Source organism: Dryobates pubescens, chromosome 19 (genome assembly GCF_014839835.1).
Source record: "Dryobates pubescens isolate bDryPub1 chromosome 19, bDryPub1.pri, whole genome shotgun sequence".
NCBI lineage: Eukaryota > Metazoa > Chordata > Aves > Piciformes > Picidae > Dryobates > Dryobates pubescens.
Window position 1 is genome coordinate 21,930,340 of NC_071630.1, and position 18,114 is coordinate 21,948,453.

Here is an 18,114-nt window from a genome sequence, read left to right on the forward strand (position 1 = left end):
TCTGTTATTGGGAATAAGCTTATTAAATATTTGCATTAATAATATGTACCCAAAACTTTGTGTTTGCTCATGAAATTTGGAGATGATGAAGTTGGCAGGCAATATTAATCAGTGAAAAACAGGATTGAGACAGGGAAAAAAGGAATGCTGAAGTAATGGAAATGGGATGGAATCAATATCTGGCCTTTAAGAATTAGAGAAACGACAGAGAAAAATGGTTTATCACCTGTCTCTGGACAAACATTTCATACAGGTGAGGACAAGGCAAGTAAGATCCTCTTCTCATTAAAATCTTGGCTGATAATCCTGGGGATTATTACTGCTTCACTAAATGTTGATAAATTATCTGAAATCTAGGCCATTTTTCTCAGGAAAGGGAAAAGAGAAATACTGTTTGAACAATGACCATGGTGAACACAGAAGATGGACTACAGCAGACCCAAGTGACAAGGTCAGTGCGTGCCCTTGCTCCCTTCTGGACCTGTATTCTGCCCTGCGCAAGCCAAGATGAAGGGAGAAGGGTGGACAGAAATTGGGAGTTTCACCCCTCTGACATGCAGTTATGTAAATTGCTCTCATACAACTATCCCTGAGATAAACCTGATGCTAAAGCATCACCAAGAAGCTAGTGATTCAAAACAGGTTCTGAGGAAGAATATTGCCAAAGCTGAAACTGAACTGTTTGTGGTCGGAAATGTTTTGGAGTAGATTTCTTATTTAAGAGATAGTCAGTGCTAGTAAGCTGGAAAGAATCCAAAGAGAGGTGAAAAGGGTGTGCCTATAGAGCAGGGGGCAGTGGTGCAATTGTGAAGGATAAATGTCATACACACACACATATTCTATGTGGGATAGTTGCCTGGAATGACACTGGTGGCTCCCTTGAAAAAGCTCACCTGGTGCCAGGGGTAGCAGATACCAGGCAAACGAAGCTTGGAAGGTGCATATTTGTGACAATCTCAAGCAGCTTGATAAGGAAAATACAAATGCCACCATCATAAGAAAGAAGGAGAGACCAGGTCTTACCCTGTAACTTGGCATTCTTGCACACATGGAATACCCGCTTTTGTAATACTATTTTCAGCGTGAAGTCTGTTTGTCGCATGACAGACGCTGACTGTCAAAATGCAGGGTTGGACCAGCCCAGACAGACCCTCTCAGTGAAAGAGATGCATTGCTTTGGCTCCAGGATAGAGATGCTATAAGGAGAGTCTGCTAACAATACAACACAAAGCTTGTAAATACCACTGGAATGGCAATGTGATTTTAGAGATGCTATGAAGCAAACCTGCTCAACTCACTCATAACACTCCAAGAAGTTGGAGCTGATACATTTACTGTCATCAAAAGGTGTCTGGTACAGTCTACAGTGTTGTAATCTTTACCTTCTAACCTAGAAAGATGGGCACTCCTGCCACTGCCATGTTCCCATCACTGTGAAATTGTTTTACCATTGATTCAGTCAAAAGGCTGATGTCTACTTTGTTCCCAGTTCCTGTAGCAACTGGCTATTCCCCAAGTTTCTTCCAGCACAGAATAACCAAAGCTAACTTTATTCAGTTTACCTACTTCATTTGAAAAATATCTTTCAGCGCTGGTAAGCCCCAAGGCCAAAATGAGCTCACAGTCTGTGGATGTACCAGGACGTGAAATTACATAGTTGGTGTGTATGTCCCCTGCCCTCTTTTACTCTATTCATTGTGTCTTGGATTATAATATGAAAATGATGTCCTGGGTCTTCAAGCCCAAATCCCAGCTCTCACAAGCAAATTCATCATACAACCCTGCCCATAAAACAACATCCTAAACTGCACATCTTTAGTCCCTTGTGTATTCACTGCTTTGATAATTGAACTCATCTCAACCTCTAACTCTATCACATTTCTTTTGTCCTTTGGTTTAAATGGTGTTGGTGATGGTTTTTCTTAGTGACACCTCAATTTATTTATAAAGCAATCACAAACCCTGTCTCAGTCACTGTTTTGTTTGGCTCCACTGCCAAGCTCTTTTGTCAAGTGTATCAGACATAACATGAACCAAGACTCAGATGCACCAACCCTCAAGTGTGAGTTCCAGTATAGTTGGACACTTTGAAACAGCCCCTCTCTAAAGCTGGCTCACAGGAAGGACAGTAGCCAGCTCCTCTAGTTCTGTATCAGTTCTGTAATATCAATAGCAGAGGGCAGTGCTGCCAAGGGTGGGGAATCCAAACCCTGCTGCCAACAAGCACAGTGAGCCTTCACAGCAGCAGCCCAAAGATCTAGAAGTACGCACTACGTTGTTGTTCACAGGGCTTTTTTCCTTCGTAGACACCAATGTTTCAGAGTGACAATCCCAACTTAATGTTACAGCTTACAGTATGTTCTCCTGTACATTGCAAAGAGAATGGCAGACAAGAATTTGAATACCTGGTCACTAAGCTAGCAAGACTTGACTATTTTTTTTAAGTAAATTGTACCCTATTTCCCAGCCCACAGTGGAATATCACTAACACCCTACCATCCTGCCTGGCTCCACGGAGGTTTCTGAATACAATATTCCCTTCTCTGACTTCAACTCTACCCGCTGTCAGGCTCCATTAGGCATAACAAGATCCAGACAGATTGAAGATTAAGCAACTTTTTTATAAAATCCAATTGAGGACTTTCTTACCTTGAGGGTGCAGCAGATATTACATTAACCAGATTGAGCACACTTTCCATGCAAGAACTAAAGGCATATATATATATGCACAGTGACTTAATTCTCTTAGGAAATAAGCGGGGGCTTTCTAGATTCCTCCCACCATAGACATCATGATCAAGCTCAGCTAATTGAGACCTTGTGGGGAAAAGGGTGTTCCTTAGCAAGGCCTTATTTTTCCAGAAGCAATATGGGAGCACTGTTGTCTAGTGTAGGAAGTCTGTGCAGATTATTAAGGCAGTAATCATCACGTGAAGAGAGAGGAACCAGATTTAAAAAGCTCCTTACTGGCTAGGCTACAGCTTCAGCTCCCAGAGAGACTGCAGTCCCAGAGTGGTGGAACCAAGAAGGAGGAATCCCCCAACAGTCATCTTCCCCATAGGTACCAGGGAATGGGACAGAGGCATCCCCAGTGCTACCTGGTGAGTTTCAGCATGGCGGTTTCAGGGCTTTGAGGCTGGGAGCAGAGGCTCTCCTCACACCCAGAGAAGAGTTTATCCTTTATTTGCAATGGGAGAATGGGAGCTCATGCTCACAGAAACACAGGGATGAGGGGCATATTTGGGGGCACTGCAAAGAACATGGGTATTTGATGCATGAGGTGGCAGTGGCTGATGGTATGAGGAACAGGCAGCAGCCAATGTAGCTGCACACAATTGTAAACATAGGGGTTGCATGGCACAATCAAACTACAGGTGCCTACAGGGCACTATGTCAGGACTGCACACAGAGGAAGTACTTGCAGCATGTTTGGCATGAAGTGCCAAAAAAGAATAGAGAAAATATTCTTATGTAGTGTATTTGGAGAAAATGAGGGCGGGATACGGTGGAGCAGCCAAAGAGAACATATGAGCTGCATATTTTAAGCATACAGTTGCTCTGAAACAGTAAAGCCACTGCTCAACTACTTCATCCAGGTGAGTGTTTTGGGATCCAACTAACAGCTTAGATCTTGGGCCTTGAACCAAGAGCTCTCTGTGAAGGCAAAAAAACCCTGAAAACTGTCAATAGCTACCTCACTAGGATATTTGTAGTCTATGGCCTAAAGAGAGGAGGAAGGTGTCGATACGTGAGCTTTAACTCTAAGTTGGGATACTTTTTGACATCTCGAGTTGGCAGAGGAACTTGGTATTCCTTTGTGAACTCTGACTAGTACCTCTTCATATACTGCAACACTGATAAACACTGATAAATCCTAGCAGAGTGAATAAGGACTTGGTAAGCTGCAGCACTACTGATAATTCTCTGTGTTCTGACCTGTTCTTATTGATGCCAGGCAGAACTGAATCTATTTAACATTGGGGAGGGGGAGGCAGTTTATGCCTTTTGTGCTCAAATTCTATTCCCTTCACAGATGTTGAATGTAGAGTTACTGCTCACAGCTGTAACAGGAAGAGCCCCTGAAAACCCCTTTCTGGAGCTATATTTAGCCAGCTTTCAGCAACAACCACTTTTGCTCTGCCAGCTAATTCTTTGTTCATTTTACATGTAAAAGATTCAGGTCCCACTTGCAATAGCAAAAGTAGTTTATGTCCTGCAAATACCTCTGCCCCACATTCGCCAGAAAAGCTGGACATCCTGCCACAGGAGTGTTAGCAGTGTCCAGCTCTGCCATTCGGCCTACATCCAACCAGGTTCTGATGTCAAAAGCCAAATTCCACTGTTTAACTAAAGCCACGCTAGCAGACAGGGGAAAGGTGCCTTCCTAGTGAAGCTCAGCCAGCACAAAAGGGCAGTGAGTAATCTGCCAGGAAAGAAGGGGAGCAGGCAGTCTACTGGGAAAGAAGGGTAGTGAGCAATCTGCTGCGGAAGAAGGGCAGTGCGCGCTGCGGATCAGCCCTACCTGTTGCCCGTTAAGGGCAATTCCGAGCTGACCGCCCAAGGGTTTGCGCTTCCCTGGCGGGACACGCAGCTCGACAGACCGCGGCAGGACGAGTCCTGACTGTTCGGGTCTCGGCTGAAACTGCCGCCGGTGGGCACGGGGCAGCGAGGGGCTGCGGCCGGCAGCCGGGTAGGGTCGGGAGACTGCAGCCCATTGCCCGCCGGCGCAGAAGCGGCGTGGCCTCAGGTGCGCCGACGGCTCTGCGAGCTGTGGGCAGCGGCACCGCGCCCGGCTGCTCTCCCGCGAAGGAAGGGCGCAGGCAGCCCCGCTCCCCGGGGGCACCCCGGTCCCCCCTCTCTCGCCTCATTTGCATGGCTCTTATTACGGCCGTGCCTCGCTCCTGCCGCGCTGACACCGGCGGGCTGAGCGCCGAGTCGCCTCCAGCGGGAAGTGCGCTCCCGCTCCCGGCGCCCGCCCAGCCCGCCTCAGCGGCCCGTCTCTGGATGTTCAAGGCGAGGATGAACAAGCCGAGCCAGTCCGACCGCAAAGTGTCGGTGGTGGCCCCGCTGGCGGAGCGCGCGGGGCCGCCGCCCCCGCGAAAGGACGTGGAGCTGATCTTGGTGAAGGAGCACAACGGGGTGCAGTACACCAGCAGCAGCCTGCTGCCCGCCGCCCCCGCGCCGCGCTACGGCCCCCAGGACAGGGAGACCTGGGGCAAGAAGATCGACTTCCTCCTCTCCGTCATCGGCTTCGCCGTGGACCTGGCCAACGTCTGGCGATTTCCCTACCTCTGCTACAAAAATGGAGGGGGTAAGCGCGCCGCTTGCGAGCTTCTTTTCCCCGGCCCCTCGCACTACAGCCGCACCACCGCAAGGGCGGCTTCCACCACCATCCCACCACCCCTGCCTTCTGCCCGGAGTTTAGGGGGGACAGCCAAGAGCTTGCTCCGCGGTGCCCGGGAGCGCTGCCCCACTTCCCCGCCCGGCCCCCGAGCAGCCGGGCGGCCGCTCCCACCGTGCCGCTCCGAGCAGTCACGGCGAGGGTTGCTCGCACACCCCGCCGAGTTTAACTTAGTTTGGAGCACAGGCGAGTTTGCCTTCTGCTGCCACTTCAGCCCGCTTAACGCTTTTTTTCGTTCGCAAAAAAATAGAGTCGAGAGAGAGAGGGAAAAAAACCCCACCACTACAACCAACCAAAAACACTTGAGCAGACATAGGGCAACTAAGAAAGTTAGCACCCGTCCACCGAAAGGTTTCGGGGGGGGGCATTTTTGGCGTCAAATCTGGCTTTCTGCCCTCCGTTCTTCAGTCTGGGTGTTCTCGCCCCTCCAAAGTAGGCAGAAGACTTATTACAAACAAAACCTCACCTCCTGCACAGTTTGGCAATGACAGCAACAAAAAACCACACACACAGTAACTACAGTTAGCTCAGATTGTCTGGCACATCTTCAGTAAGACTTTTAACTCCATCATCCCCTTTCATCCCCCTGCAACATGCTGCGATGACTCCACACTGTGATGGAGTAACACCATCTGCGAGCCGGGCAGGTGCCTGGGGTGCTCTCAAATCACACATAGGAAGAACAGAGTCTGCCTAGCAGATGGAGAGCTGTTTGCGGGGATGGTGAGTGATACAGACAGAACTGCTAGAGCAAAGCATGCTCTGCAAGATAGTTACGTATGGCTTCGTAATGTGGTTGCCTGGTGATAATGGCTAATCTTTTACACTTGTAACACAAAATACTTGCTTTCTGTCAAATGAGGAATGCAGGATGGGAAAATCCCAATCAATTAACATGGAATTGTACTCATCCTTGGAACTGATTAGGATACTAGAAAGGGATGGTACTTAAACACTTGGTCTAGTTTGGCACCTCCAAAACTTCTGAGGGGAATCAGAAAATCTCTCTGCTCACCACCCAGACAGGCTGAAGGAAGTAGTTAGTACTGAAAAAATAATCTCCACTCTTATTTCATTATGTCCAGAACCAATTACAGCAATTTAGACCAAAGCAGCACAGTGCAGCACTACAAGCTCGGCAGACTTCCACAGCTGGCAGGTGCACATGTAGTGGCAGCATCACTCATGTCACTTAGTACATATGCTCCACTGCCAGATCTCCAGGTCATCTGGCCATTGTTAGGGACTGGGATATATTCCCCTACTTTGCACAGCACAAGGTGACACAAGAGTGCTTCAACGCATTTGTATTTTAGGTCAGAGTTTCCTAACCTGCTTTCTTTATCATCTGCTGCTAGCTCAGGCACATGAGGGAACAGTCTGCAGCTTTCGTGCATTTTGGTCAGTGTCCATGCTTTACCTCATGTCAATTCAGCTAGAGAAGCCTGGGTCTTCCTCAGCATCTTTTAATTCAAATACTTCCAAATTGCAATTGAGAGAAAGTTACTACACAACTTCAAGAGGCACCTCTCAGTGAAAAGTTTGCTCCAAACCATCCAAGGGAAATTAGTCATTTACAACCAAAATTAGAGAGGTCCTATGCTGCCAAAGTCTAGAAATTACTGAGAACTGCTTAATGGTATAGAGATTATAAACACTCCTTGACTCTGCTCTGCAACAGAGAATAAGCCATACTACGAAGCATCTACGATGTCAATCTTGAACACATAGGTAGTATCACAACATCCTTTACTGGTACTAAACCCCTCATTTCACCACAAAATGAAAGATGGGATAATCCTGATGGTCAAAACCCACTAACATTGGGCTTTTCCTGTGGAGATGTTCACATGGAAGACACACACTAGCTAAGCTAGACAAAGACATATTGGCTGTGGCTTGTAGTAGGAAAGACTGATTTTTACAGTTTGATTGTGTTTGGCTTAATGAAGTTTACTAATATGTAGATAGTGAGATTATTTGTCTTTTTCTACACCGATTGATAGGGTATCTCCATCAGCATGTCAGCTAATAGCATTCAGTCACAACAGAATTTCCAGCACAGACCCTGCACTGCCAAGTGGGGAATGGACATACAGCCAGGGACTGACTAACAGGTCTTTACCTTCTCTTTACAGTTGTCTCAACGGTATATTAAAAATGTTGATCCATTCCCTCCCATGTTGGACACAGATATCAGTTTTCTGTAATAGAAACTCCTGTACAAAAGTCAGGTTCTAAAAGTGCTTTCCTGAGTTTCAAGCCAACTCAGTCACATCTCTCCTTCAAATGGGGTTTGGGAGCTTGTTTGCTGTATGGATACATTTCCTTACAAGACCAAAGAACATGAAGCAATGTGCAAAGCCGTAAGATATAGTCAAATTTCATTGATATCTTTCTAGTCCTAAATCACAGCTTTTCTTTAATACTTTTTTTCCCAACACTGCTACTGCAGGAAGGAACCTTTCTAGCACTAGAGCAAGTTTTGCTACCTCAAAAGCACAATCCAACAGGTTTTATATAACTTCTGGCTTGCACATCTCCATACAGAAGATATAATACAAATAAATGTACTAGTAGACATGGAGAAAGCTTAATTTTATTATCTTAGTAGTTTTCTGGACTCCTGAGCAAGCTGAAGAGACAAAATCAGGTGGCATTTCTACTTGTATAGCATGTTCAGACCTGCTCTTTAAAAAGTTCTACAAGATGTTCACAGTAGGATTACAGTTTGCCTTTTGATATTTATAAGGGGCTACTAAGTAAATGTTAAAAACCCCCAGCACAACAAAATGGATTCAAGTTGAATTGGATGGCCTGTATAAAGTAAATTGGTGAAGGAAAAAGGTTTCTTTTTCTCTTTACTCTGAAAGCCTCAGCAATTACTCCATCTCAGCAACTCAGCTAGCTCTGAATTTAGGATAGTCAAATGTGGGTTACGAACTTGTCTGTCTTCCACACATTGACACAAACAGGCAGTGAAAAGGAAGCATGTTGCAATGCCAGAAGTCCTAAGCCACTGAAGTATTCTAACACTTGTTTCAGCATAGCTTGTGCTATCTAGCAGAAAGAAATTCTGTTATCCTTCCAAAATCAACATCCATCTGCTCTTAGATGTTGAACAACAGCATGGAGAACATGAAAACGGTAGAAAATTACACTCCTCTTTGCATCTGAAAGAAGTGATATGGGTGACATGTGGACTGCTGTGTGTTCCTAAGAACTGGCTATGATTAATTTAAGATGTCAGCAGACACAGTAAGAGCCTTTCCATGCTTGTAAAAATAGGTGGTTCTCAATAAAGCGTGAGAACTTACAGAAACAGAAGGAAAGTATAAATACACGCTGTATTCCCTCATTCAAAGCAGAAGGACATGGATGCATGGTGTTTACCCACTTTCCTACACTACTCAAAGCCTTGAGTTACCTTCTTTGATAAGGGAAATTTCCTGATTAAAAACCAGACATACAGGCTTTTGGGTTAGATATTGAAGATTCACAGCTACAGAACTCTGGTTCTTCAGGGAGTTTTACTTCCATGAGGCATACACCACCCAGTGGCAGTTACACAGACTTCATGGCAGGTAACGGAGACAGCACCAATGGCATTAACAAAAATCCTACTTGTATTTTAACAAGCTCCCAGTAACAAAAAGCTCGAGAGCAGGAAGTGTCCAGCAACTGTAAAATACTGAATGAACAGCCAAAAACATCTGTGTTTTGTGAGTAGCCTGCTGAGAGACCCCCAATGGGACTTCTGCACAAAGATAGATGGCAGAATGTAACCCTTCTGTGAGCAACTGGAAACATTCTTCTGCTATTTAAAAAAAAGAAAACAACCAAAAACACCAACCTCAAACTTCAGTAATGATCTAAAAAGCTAGAGTATTATTTTTTGTATCGGTTGCCTATTTCCACAGGACTTGCCTGCCTTACAAGGGCAGAGACCGATCCAGGGGGTTTATTGTAACACTAAACAGGCCACAGAAAACTTCCAGGACAGTTTACTATGAACATAGGGGATAGGACCTTGCCCTCACTGGCTTCTTGGGGGCAGGATATGCCAACTGTGTGCTCTAAACTACTTTATAAAATGGGAGGCTCTATACAGATGACAAAATTCTACAAGCTGTCTTTAAGCAGATACAGCAAGGCTCTAAAAGGGGGAAATTCCCAATCACCACCTTGTCTGCTTGGCCAATCAATAAACACCCTAACTTACACGTGTTTGACTGCAGAAAAAGGAGAAGCACAAATCATTTTTGTGCAGTCCAGATATGACAGTTTCAAGGAGCAGGGTATGCTGCTGGAGAAGTGATAGGCTATGGTCACTTCTGCTGGCTGTTCTCACTGAACTGATTTCTGGTAAAACCCCCTTTTCTACGAAGAGACTCCCTAGCTGTGAGACTCTCCCTGTGAGTGGTCAACATTAACATACTCAAAACAAGTCTTTGTAACACAGCCTTTTAAGTTGTACCCAGTTCTTCAGGAGGCTATGCTGAATTAAAGAATGAGTAGTAAAATTAGACTATTATCAACTTAGGGAAAGACTTACCCTGATATGTAGATAATATCTAAGATGTTACTGATAGCAAATGAAGTTGAGTAATGCCTCGTATGATTAACTGATGTGCTCACAGTGGGGGAGGATGATGCTCAGGCTTCCTCAACAAAGCTATTGTAGTTTTTGTACAAAATACTTTCAGTATTGTTAATTTTTGTTTCGTTTCCCTGCACAGGCATAGGCAAAATTACTATTTCCCATTGAAATTTGTGGAAAAAGGATTTACCAACATGAAGTACTTTTTTTGTGAGCCAAAGCATTTGCAAGGTCAGTCATGTTCAGAAGGAACTCATTAGGAAGCATGTAATTGTCGGATTAGTCACTGGAGACTTATTGTATCATAAGAATCAGATTAGGCTTTTCATGAATCCATGAATAGCTGCAGATAAATATTTTAGCAGTTCTCTAGCTATCATAATATAAACTTTTAATCTCCTCTGAAGCATTATTTAAAGTGGTTTTAGACCACAGTATTTCTAGAAGAAATCATTTGCTTCCAAGAACAGTTTGCCAGCTTTAGAAGAGAAGTATCTTTTATCCTAATGCTGCCTTTCCTATTCGTCCTTCTGTAAGCCATGATGTAGGACCAAGCAGTCCACAGCACAATTACCAAAGACAGTGTACAACCAAATCCCAGTACCCCCAAACAAGGCCAGCACACAGCCAGGAGCCAAGAGTTGTCACACACTGAGTATGCCACCTGTGAAAGTACAACCTCCCACAGAGCTGTGAGTCTGGCCAGTGCACCGCCTCACCAAAACCGAGCTCTGATGCTGGCCAGAAGCACCTTGCCTTTGTACTTGGCTTTGTCCCCCACATTTTGCCAAGTGTCTGCCACCACATTTAATTGCTGTTTTGAGAAAGAGTATGATCTGGCACTTCACACTTCAAAGGTGGATGACCTTTGCCTTGCAATAGCAGGGTTTACATTCCAAAATAACACCGATGATGATGATAATAAATCAACGTTGAAGTAATCTCACTGCAAAGCCTACGCCAGTAGTTTGACTCATCAGTCAGTCAAAGCGTAGATACAAATGTAGTGATTTTGGTTTCCTAATAAGGGGGTTTCAATTCCTGTTAGCACATCAAATCAGCAACCTCAGACAGCATAAACTGTTATGCTGATCTCCACACTGTGGCCACAATTTTTGGGCTTCTGGGTATTGTGTCACACTGGGGACGATGCTCAGCTGTGTTGTGGGACAGTACCTCCTTCCCCAGAGCTGGCTTAGTGGCCAGCTCACAGTTGCTCCCCTCCCACACAACTTCATCACTTCTCTGTCTTTCCTTGATCAGCCACTAACCAGCTCATGTGTAGCTCACATGGCAGGTGGCAGTTACTTCTCTGAAATTCCCTGTTCTCCTCTACATCTTGTTGGCACCACAAAATGCATCTTCAGAAGTGTAATGTCTGCAGGGCTAAGAGCCACTAGGTCATGCAAGTACTATGTATGATGCATTACAAATAGTTGGTAAGGAAGAACTGAACTTTTCTCACCCAAATATTTTGTCAGTTCTGAAATTCTGGTTGCTGACTCCAGTGTAAGATTCCATGCACTAGACACTGTATGGACTTTCAGCTAAATGCCTGGCTGAACAGCGAAATTATTTGTCCCTAAGGAATTCCAGCAACCCTTAGACTGACAATATTACAAAGATTCTACAGATGTACAAGCAAAGAAAGGTTCTAGACAAGATACATAGTATTTAGCCTGATGGTGCCCTTGAAGAGGTCCATTTTACAATTAATCATAGGATTGTTAGGGTTGGAAGGGATCTCAAGGATGAGCCTCCAGGGATGAGGCTTCTACTACTTCCCTGGGCAACCTGTTTCAGTGTCTCACCACCCTCGTGGTGAAGAACTTCCTCCTAACATCCAGTCTGAATCTACCCATTTCTACTTTTGCTCCATTCCTCCTAGTCGTATCATTACCTGACAGCCTAAGAAGTCCCTCCCCAGCTTTCTTGTAGGCCCCCTTAAGATACTGGAAGGCCACAAGAAGGTCTCCTCAGAGCCTTCTCTTCTCCAGATTGAACAGCCCCAACTCTATCAATCTGTCTTCACAGGAGAGGTGCTCCAGCCCTCCAATCATCCTCGTGGCCCTCTTCTGGACACATTCCAGCACGTCCATATCCTTGTAACAGGGCTTCCAGAACTGGATGCAGTATTCCAGGTGGGGTCTCACCAGAGTGGAGTAGAGGGGAAGAATCACCTCCTGCGACTTGTTGGCTACACTTCTCTAGCTGCAGCCCAGGATACAGTTGGCTTTCTGGGCTGCAAGTGCACACTGGTGGCTCATGTTGAGCTTCTCATCCACCAGCACCCCCAAGTCCTTTACTTCAGGGCTGCTCTCAAGCCAGTCACTGCCCACCCTATATCGGTGACCAAGCATTCAGAAGTTATCTATGGGGTGCTCCAACCAATCAGCAAAAGTAGTTTTCCACCTTTGCTCCTCCATGTTACTAAGACAAGAAAAAAAGTGATGTGAACCAAATGAGTTGTTCTGACCAAAGCACAGATACCTCTTTAAGCATGCCAAATGAACATATTTTGATTACCACTCAGAAGCAGTTTATTCTAAATAAAGAGGCAGAAAAGACATCAGGTAGTACACTTTGGTTTGTTGTTTGGAAATAGAAAGTCTCTGCTGAAAGTCTCTTTGCCCTCACTCCACTTTTACTCCTGTATGCCCTTCTCAGCTCTGCCAAGAGACTGAAGTACTGCAATATTCCCTAGAAAGCCATTCCAACAGGATATATATCCCATCCCAGCAGGTAAATTCTGGAATTCACATTAATAAGCCTTCCACATTCATATTAACACCTATAAAAAAAAACCAGGAGTTTCTTGTGGTTGGGCTAGGACTCTCAGATTTTGGATACTCATTCCAACTGAAAGAGCACACTTCAGCTTCATGCTTTTCTAGTCTTTCTCACCAACATCTTTCTAAGCTCTTCATTAAATTTGTTGGGAGCAATGGAAAACAGAAAGGCCATATTAGGAGTGTAGCAGCCAATGGCCATTCTTTACTGAAGAACACACAATACCTCTAAGGACACTGAGATGTGGTCTACGTGGTTTTAGGGCAGAATTTCCCTTTCATCTTTTGACAAAGTATCACAAACCTGTCTGTCAGTTTAGTGAGTACATGAATACAGCTCCAGCAGTCGGAAAATGTTATTTCAAGACAGATACATTCCTCCCTGTACTTTTACCAATATGAAACAGAATGCTACTTACACAAGATCAGAGACAATATACAGCTTCAGTGAGTGTTTAGATATGCTGTGAGGGGAAGGATGATTAAAGTCAGCCCACAAATTACTGAACCTCTTGCTGTAAATTAAAACAGAAATAAATGGTTTAAAGAATTTTGAGCAGTTCTGGGAAGCAACATCAAATAGTTCATGCCTTCATTTTTGCTTTGTCTAATGAAAAGCACATCAGAAACTCCCACCTCTAAAGCCTTTGTCCCAGGCTAATTAATTGATTAAATAGTTCAGAACTGTGCTGTAGCCCTCTAATATCAGTTTGCACTGTAAACTTCAGAGCATTTATACACATTGTAATTATTGGATGATCTTGTATGTGACTGCACTCAACCACATTTCAAAATATTAAGCCATAAAACAAATTCTATACTTAAGAGATATATTTATATTCAAATATTGTAATTCAAGAGACAGGAGACAAATTAAATTGAGTGTCTTTGTAATACAAAGTTCTAGATCTCTCAGTACTACCTTGCTCTTAGTACTTTGCATTCTCTGTACAGATCCTTCATATAAAACAAACAAAACCAGGAGAATAAATCTGGAGGAATCCTGCAAATCTCTAAACTTGAAATGAGACAACAAGAAATTATTATAAGTTACAATCAGGGCAACTCCAGTGCCCCAGTCTGATTTCAATGAAGAGTAAGTAAAGATTCCAGGAACATCATGCTGATTATAAACTTGCAGTTTCCCTTCCTCAGAGCATTTGGGACAAAGTACTGTTGTTAGTAACCTATTACCCATGTCTTGATAACCTGCAATTCCCTTCTCCAACTACAACTTGATCTTGCTTGATCTTCCCCTTTCCTTCTCCCTGCCTCCAAGTTAAGTCTTGAACCTTTCATGGCAAGATTTCATCCTAATTGTGTAGGTCTTATATGTGTGTGCCAAGTCAGAATAGTTTTGATCAAAAGGTTTCAGTGATACTTGGAACTTGACTTCCTAAAGATAGGTATCTGAGTCCTTCATGAAGTCAGCACCAAAAGTGCCTAGACCCCCAGTAATGCTGAACAAGTCCCTGTTCTCATGGAAATTCTGGAGAGAATATTGTAGCATAATTCAGCATCTTACCTTCTGTACAGACTCAACATACTTCCTTTCAGCTATACAGATTTGTAAACCTTTAATCCATAAAGAAAGGGGAAGGAGGTGGGGGGAATGGAAGGGAAACAGTTAAGCTCCTTGCCTTATGATGTATTATTCTTCACGAAGAGGAAAGAACCTCTCAGTATAGATTCAGTATCACCAAGGTTGGAAGAGACCTCAAAGATCATCGAGTCCAACCTGTCACCACAGACCCCATGACTAGAGTAGGGAGGACAATAGTGTCCACTGCAGGCTTGAACTCACAAGCTTCCCATTAAGGGTCTTATGTGCTACCAATGTAGCCTGGAGCATGCCATGGATGACTTCTCAACTATATACCAAAGCTATCCTTTGTTTTATTTTCACTCTTCCCTCTCCTTTCCTCTATTCTCTGCTTAAACCAGTTTTGCAATCTCTCTCTTGAAGCATGACAAAGGTGACAGCACAGTACACCACTGAGAACAAGGGTCTACCCTTCAGAAACAGAAATTGTCAGCAAGGAGACTTGGCTACATAAGCCACGTACTTCTTTGCACTCCTATTTATCCAAAGCACACCAACTTCCCAGCGTGCAGAACTCTGTGACAAACCATTACTAAACAAAAGTCAGACAGGACTAGTCAGGCAGTTATCTTTTGCCAGTCCATAAATGTTTTTTATGACTAGCATTTTTATTGCTGGTATGCAGTAAGACAAGCTGCCCTCATTATACAAGAGGCCTTTTAATAAAAGATGGTAATTTTCCCAGTGCTCCTACTCTTCAAGGCTTTATAAGCACAACCACTCACTTTCAACAGCACAAGTGGTTGACAGAAGATGTGCCCTTAATGTAGGTATGCATTAATTGCTATTCTTTGGCTATTACTATTGTTCAGGAATATATGTTAAATTATGTGTCTGTAACAGGATCCAACACTCCCTGAATACATAAAGCTTTTTGGGACTGCTTTGTTATGAACTGCTTCCCTGGAACACACCCAGCATCAGAACAGTGGTACTGGCTTGATCCCACTGCACTGAAGCACACGGGAGCTGTGATTCCAACAGCAGGAGGACATTACTCCTTCCTAGGCATTCTTTCCAAGCACTGCAATTAGTGACAGAGTGAATAAAAAATCAGGTCTTGCTATAGCTATCCTGTTAGCCCGAGAAACAGCTTTTGTGACATTGATGTACAGGCAGGATTGTGGCCAGGCAAACCCATAGCATTAATCTCTGCTGAAGCCTGCAGACCTGTGGGAAGGTGCTGCTGTTCTGACCCAGCAGCAGCACACCCCAAACACCTACTGACCACACAAACATGGTTACCAAAGGCTAGAGAAGGCAGCCAAGTGATGTGTGTCCTACTTATTGCTATTTATCATCTATTCTGCACATTCTGAACCACATGTACTCAGTAACACTCTTCACTGACTTTTCTTTCTTCTCTGTACTTGGAACACCTCTTGCACTCTTCATCCTGAAGCATGCTGAAAGTGATAACACATTATGTGCCCTTAACGTCAGTGTCTCAAGGAAAGGCACGATACAGATTTCAGTCAAACTCCAATTTAATAACAAGGGAGAGAGGCAGACTTTTCCCAGCACACCCCTCTACAGAGCAGAGTAAGAGAAAACTTTTTTCACACCACCAGGTGGAGCAGCAGATCCTTACAGATATTGGCAGGTCCGACCCTAGTAAATAATGCGAGGACAACCTACTGCACTTACAGCAAACAAAGAATTACTGGAGGACCTAATGGGCTGGCTTATGACTTCCAAATTCAGAGCTGCCCAGTAATAGCAATGATTGTTCCCAAGCAGACTATCTTAGATTTCCTGCTTCATTTCATTTATTAGGACATTATGCAAGTGGCAGCTTTTAGTAATGCTTAATTCACATCAAGGAGCTCACTTTGCAGCATGGCCACGATGACAGCAAGGATACAGTCCCTGATAAGAAAATGCCACTCCCCAAACACAACATTAAAATGGAGATACAGTCTCCTCCCCCCAAGGAATGATACAGGAGAAAACAATTTCTTATACTCTAAGGTTAGGAGATAGTTCTCTGTAGTTCCCTCAAAATATTTACTGTTGGAAAACAAACAAGCTCCGCCCAGACTTTTGCTACCCCTCTACAGCAGACAGCCATGCTTTTGTTTTTGTGGGTTTTTACTTTCTTCCCTGTTGATGTAGCCTGTCTTCCAGCAGGTCTCTGTGCTTGCCTTCTTGGCAGAAGTGTTACGATTTCACAACAACAGTAAGAGACAGCAAAGAGTTTCAGTAAACAAGAACAATTGTTTATTGTACAAGTATATAAAATAATATTGGGCTAACCATGATACTAGAAAATGAATGACCAAATTTTATCAAAACACCAAGTTCACAGCCTAGAAGATACTCTAAAGTACCTCTGCTACATTATTCTTTGTCAGCATGCAGGACTGTATCAGTCTACTGATGTCCAGTAAGACTGATGCTAGAAGAGAGCTCAAAAGCTCATGCTCCCACCTGCAGGGTGATTTTAGCTGTACATAAGCGTCTTCTTTACCAGATTTATCCCAAAACTAAGGACCAGCTTGTGTTGTGCAGTGCTTTTGTCTACTCTCTAAAGGGAGATGCAGATATGTCAATGAGATCGTGAGGCAGGTGTTGGTGACACCAGAGACACTCCAGGATTTTGTTTTGGGGAGAGTTTGATCATTTGGTCCTTCCCTGCAGGTTTTTTCTCTCTTATGTGTAGCTCTACAGCCTTAGTTAATAGATTTGTAAACCACAAGGGAGAAATCCTGACCCAGCTGAAGTCAACGGGTGGCTTTTTTCCATTGACGTCACCAGAGCTGGGATTTCAACCCAAATAACAGACGTCTCTCTCTCTCTTAAGGACTCCTAAGTAGACAGAATTTCCATACTAAGAAGTGTGTGAGAGGAAAAACAGAGTAAAGCAACAAAAATCTGTTCAGACTGAACTGATACAGAAGACTTTCACTGACTAATAACTGATCACCACTTGATGCCATAGCTCAGTACTTCACCTAATAAACCAAATGTCAGCACTTACACTGATGAAGAGCATTATTGCACAAAATTAATTCACTCTGAGAGAGTTAAACTATGACCTCAGCATTCTCCTATGTGGGGCTCAAGCAATAAAAAAAGTACTATTTTAAGAAGTGCCTTTTACACTCTCAGTTCCAGAGAGACAAATGATTAGGCAAGAATCTCTTTCTAGCTCTCAAGGCTAAAAAAGAAAAGCTGGGAAAACGAGAAGCGAGTTCTAGACTAAAAGCCAGCAGGTAATTAAAGGATTGGAATACAAGATCTTACATTTTTAAGATTTTTAAAGTTACTCCAGGGCCTAATCCATGGTTTTTCAACTTTTGACATCAGTGGTTGTAGGAATATAGTTGGCATCAGCTACTCTCTCTCTTGTTTGACCCTTCCCTCTAAGAAAGTGAAAGCAAGCAGTTAGTGGGCTATTCCTAAACTGCAAGTTAATTCTCCACTGACGCATAGAGAAGCTGATGACAAAACCACTGTCTCCCGCTCTAATTTAAGAATTTTGAGATCTTCAAGACCACCTACATTTTTCATTCTAATTACCATTTTAAAGTCATGAGGTATTATGCCTTTAAAAGCTGTTTAGGAATATTAGAAAGCTGTGTGATATGCTGAAAACCTCAAGCTCAGCCACACTGATTTATCATAAGGTGTGAGTAATCAGTGAACAAAATTGACCTGCAATCTGCCCTAGCAAAAGTTTGCACTGTGATGAAACAAGAAGGATTTTGCTTCACACTGT

At 43.8% G+C, this 18,114-nt stretch overlaps 1 protein-coding gene across 1 annotated transcript in view; it reads left to right on the forward strand.

Moving 5' to 3' along the window:
* Positions 1-4,934: 4,934 nt before the first annotated feature.
* Positions 4,935-18,114, forward strand: part of SLC6A2 (solute carrier family 6 member 2) — a 59,591-nt gene continuing 46,411 nt past the window's right edge. The window contains exon 1 of the mRNA XM_009899135.2: positions 4,935-5,311. Coding sequence (XP_009897437.2) covers positions 5,005-5,311 — 307 coding nt within the window. The 5' untranslated portion in view covers positions 4,935-5,004. The remainder of the gene's footprint in view (positions 5,312-18,114) is intronic.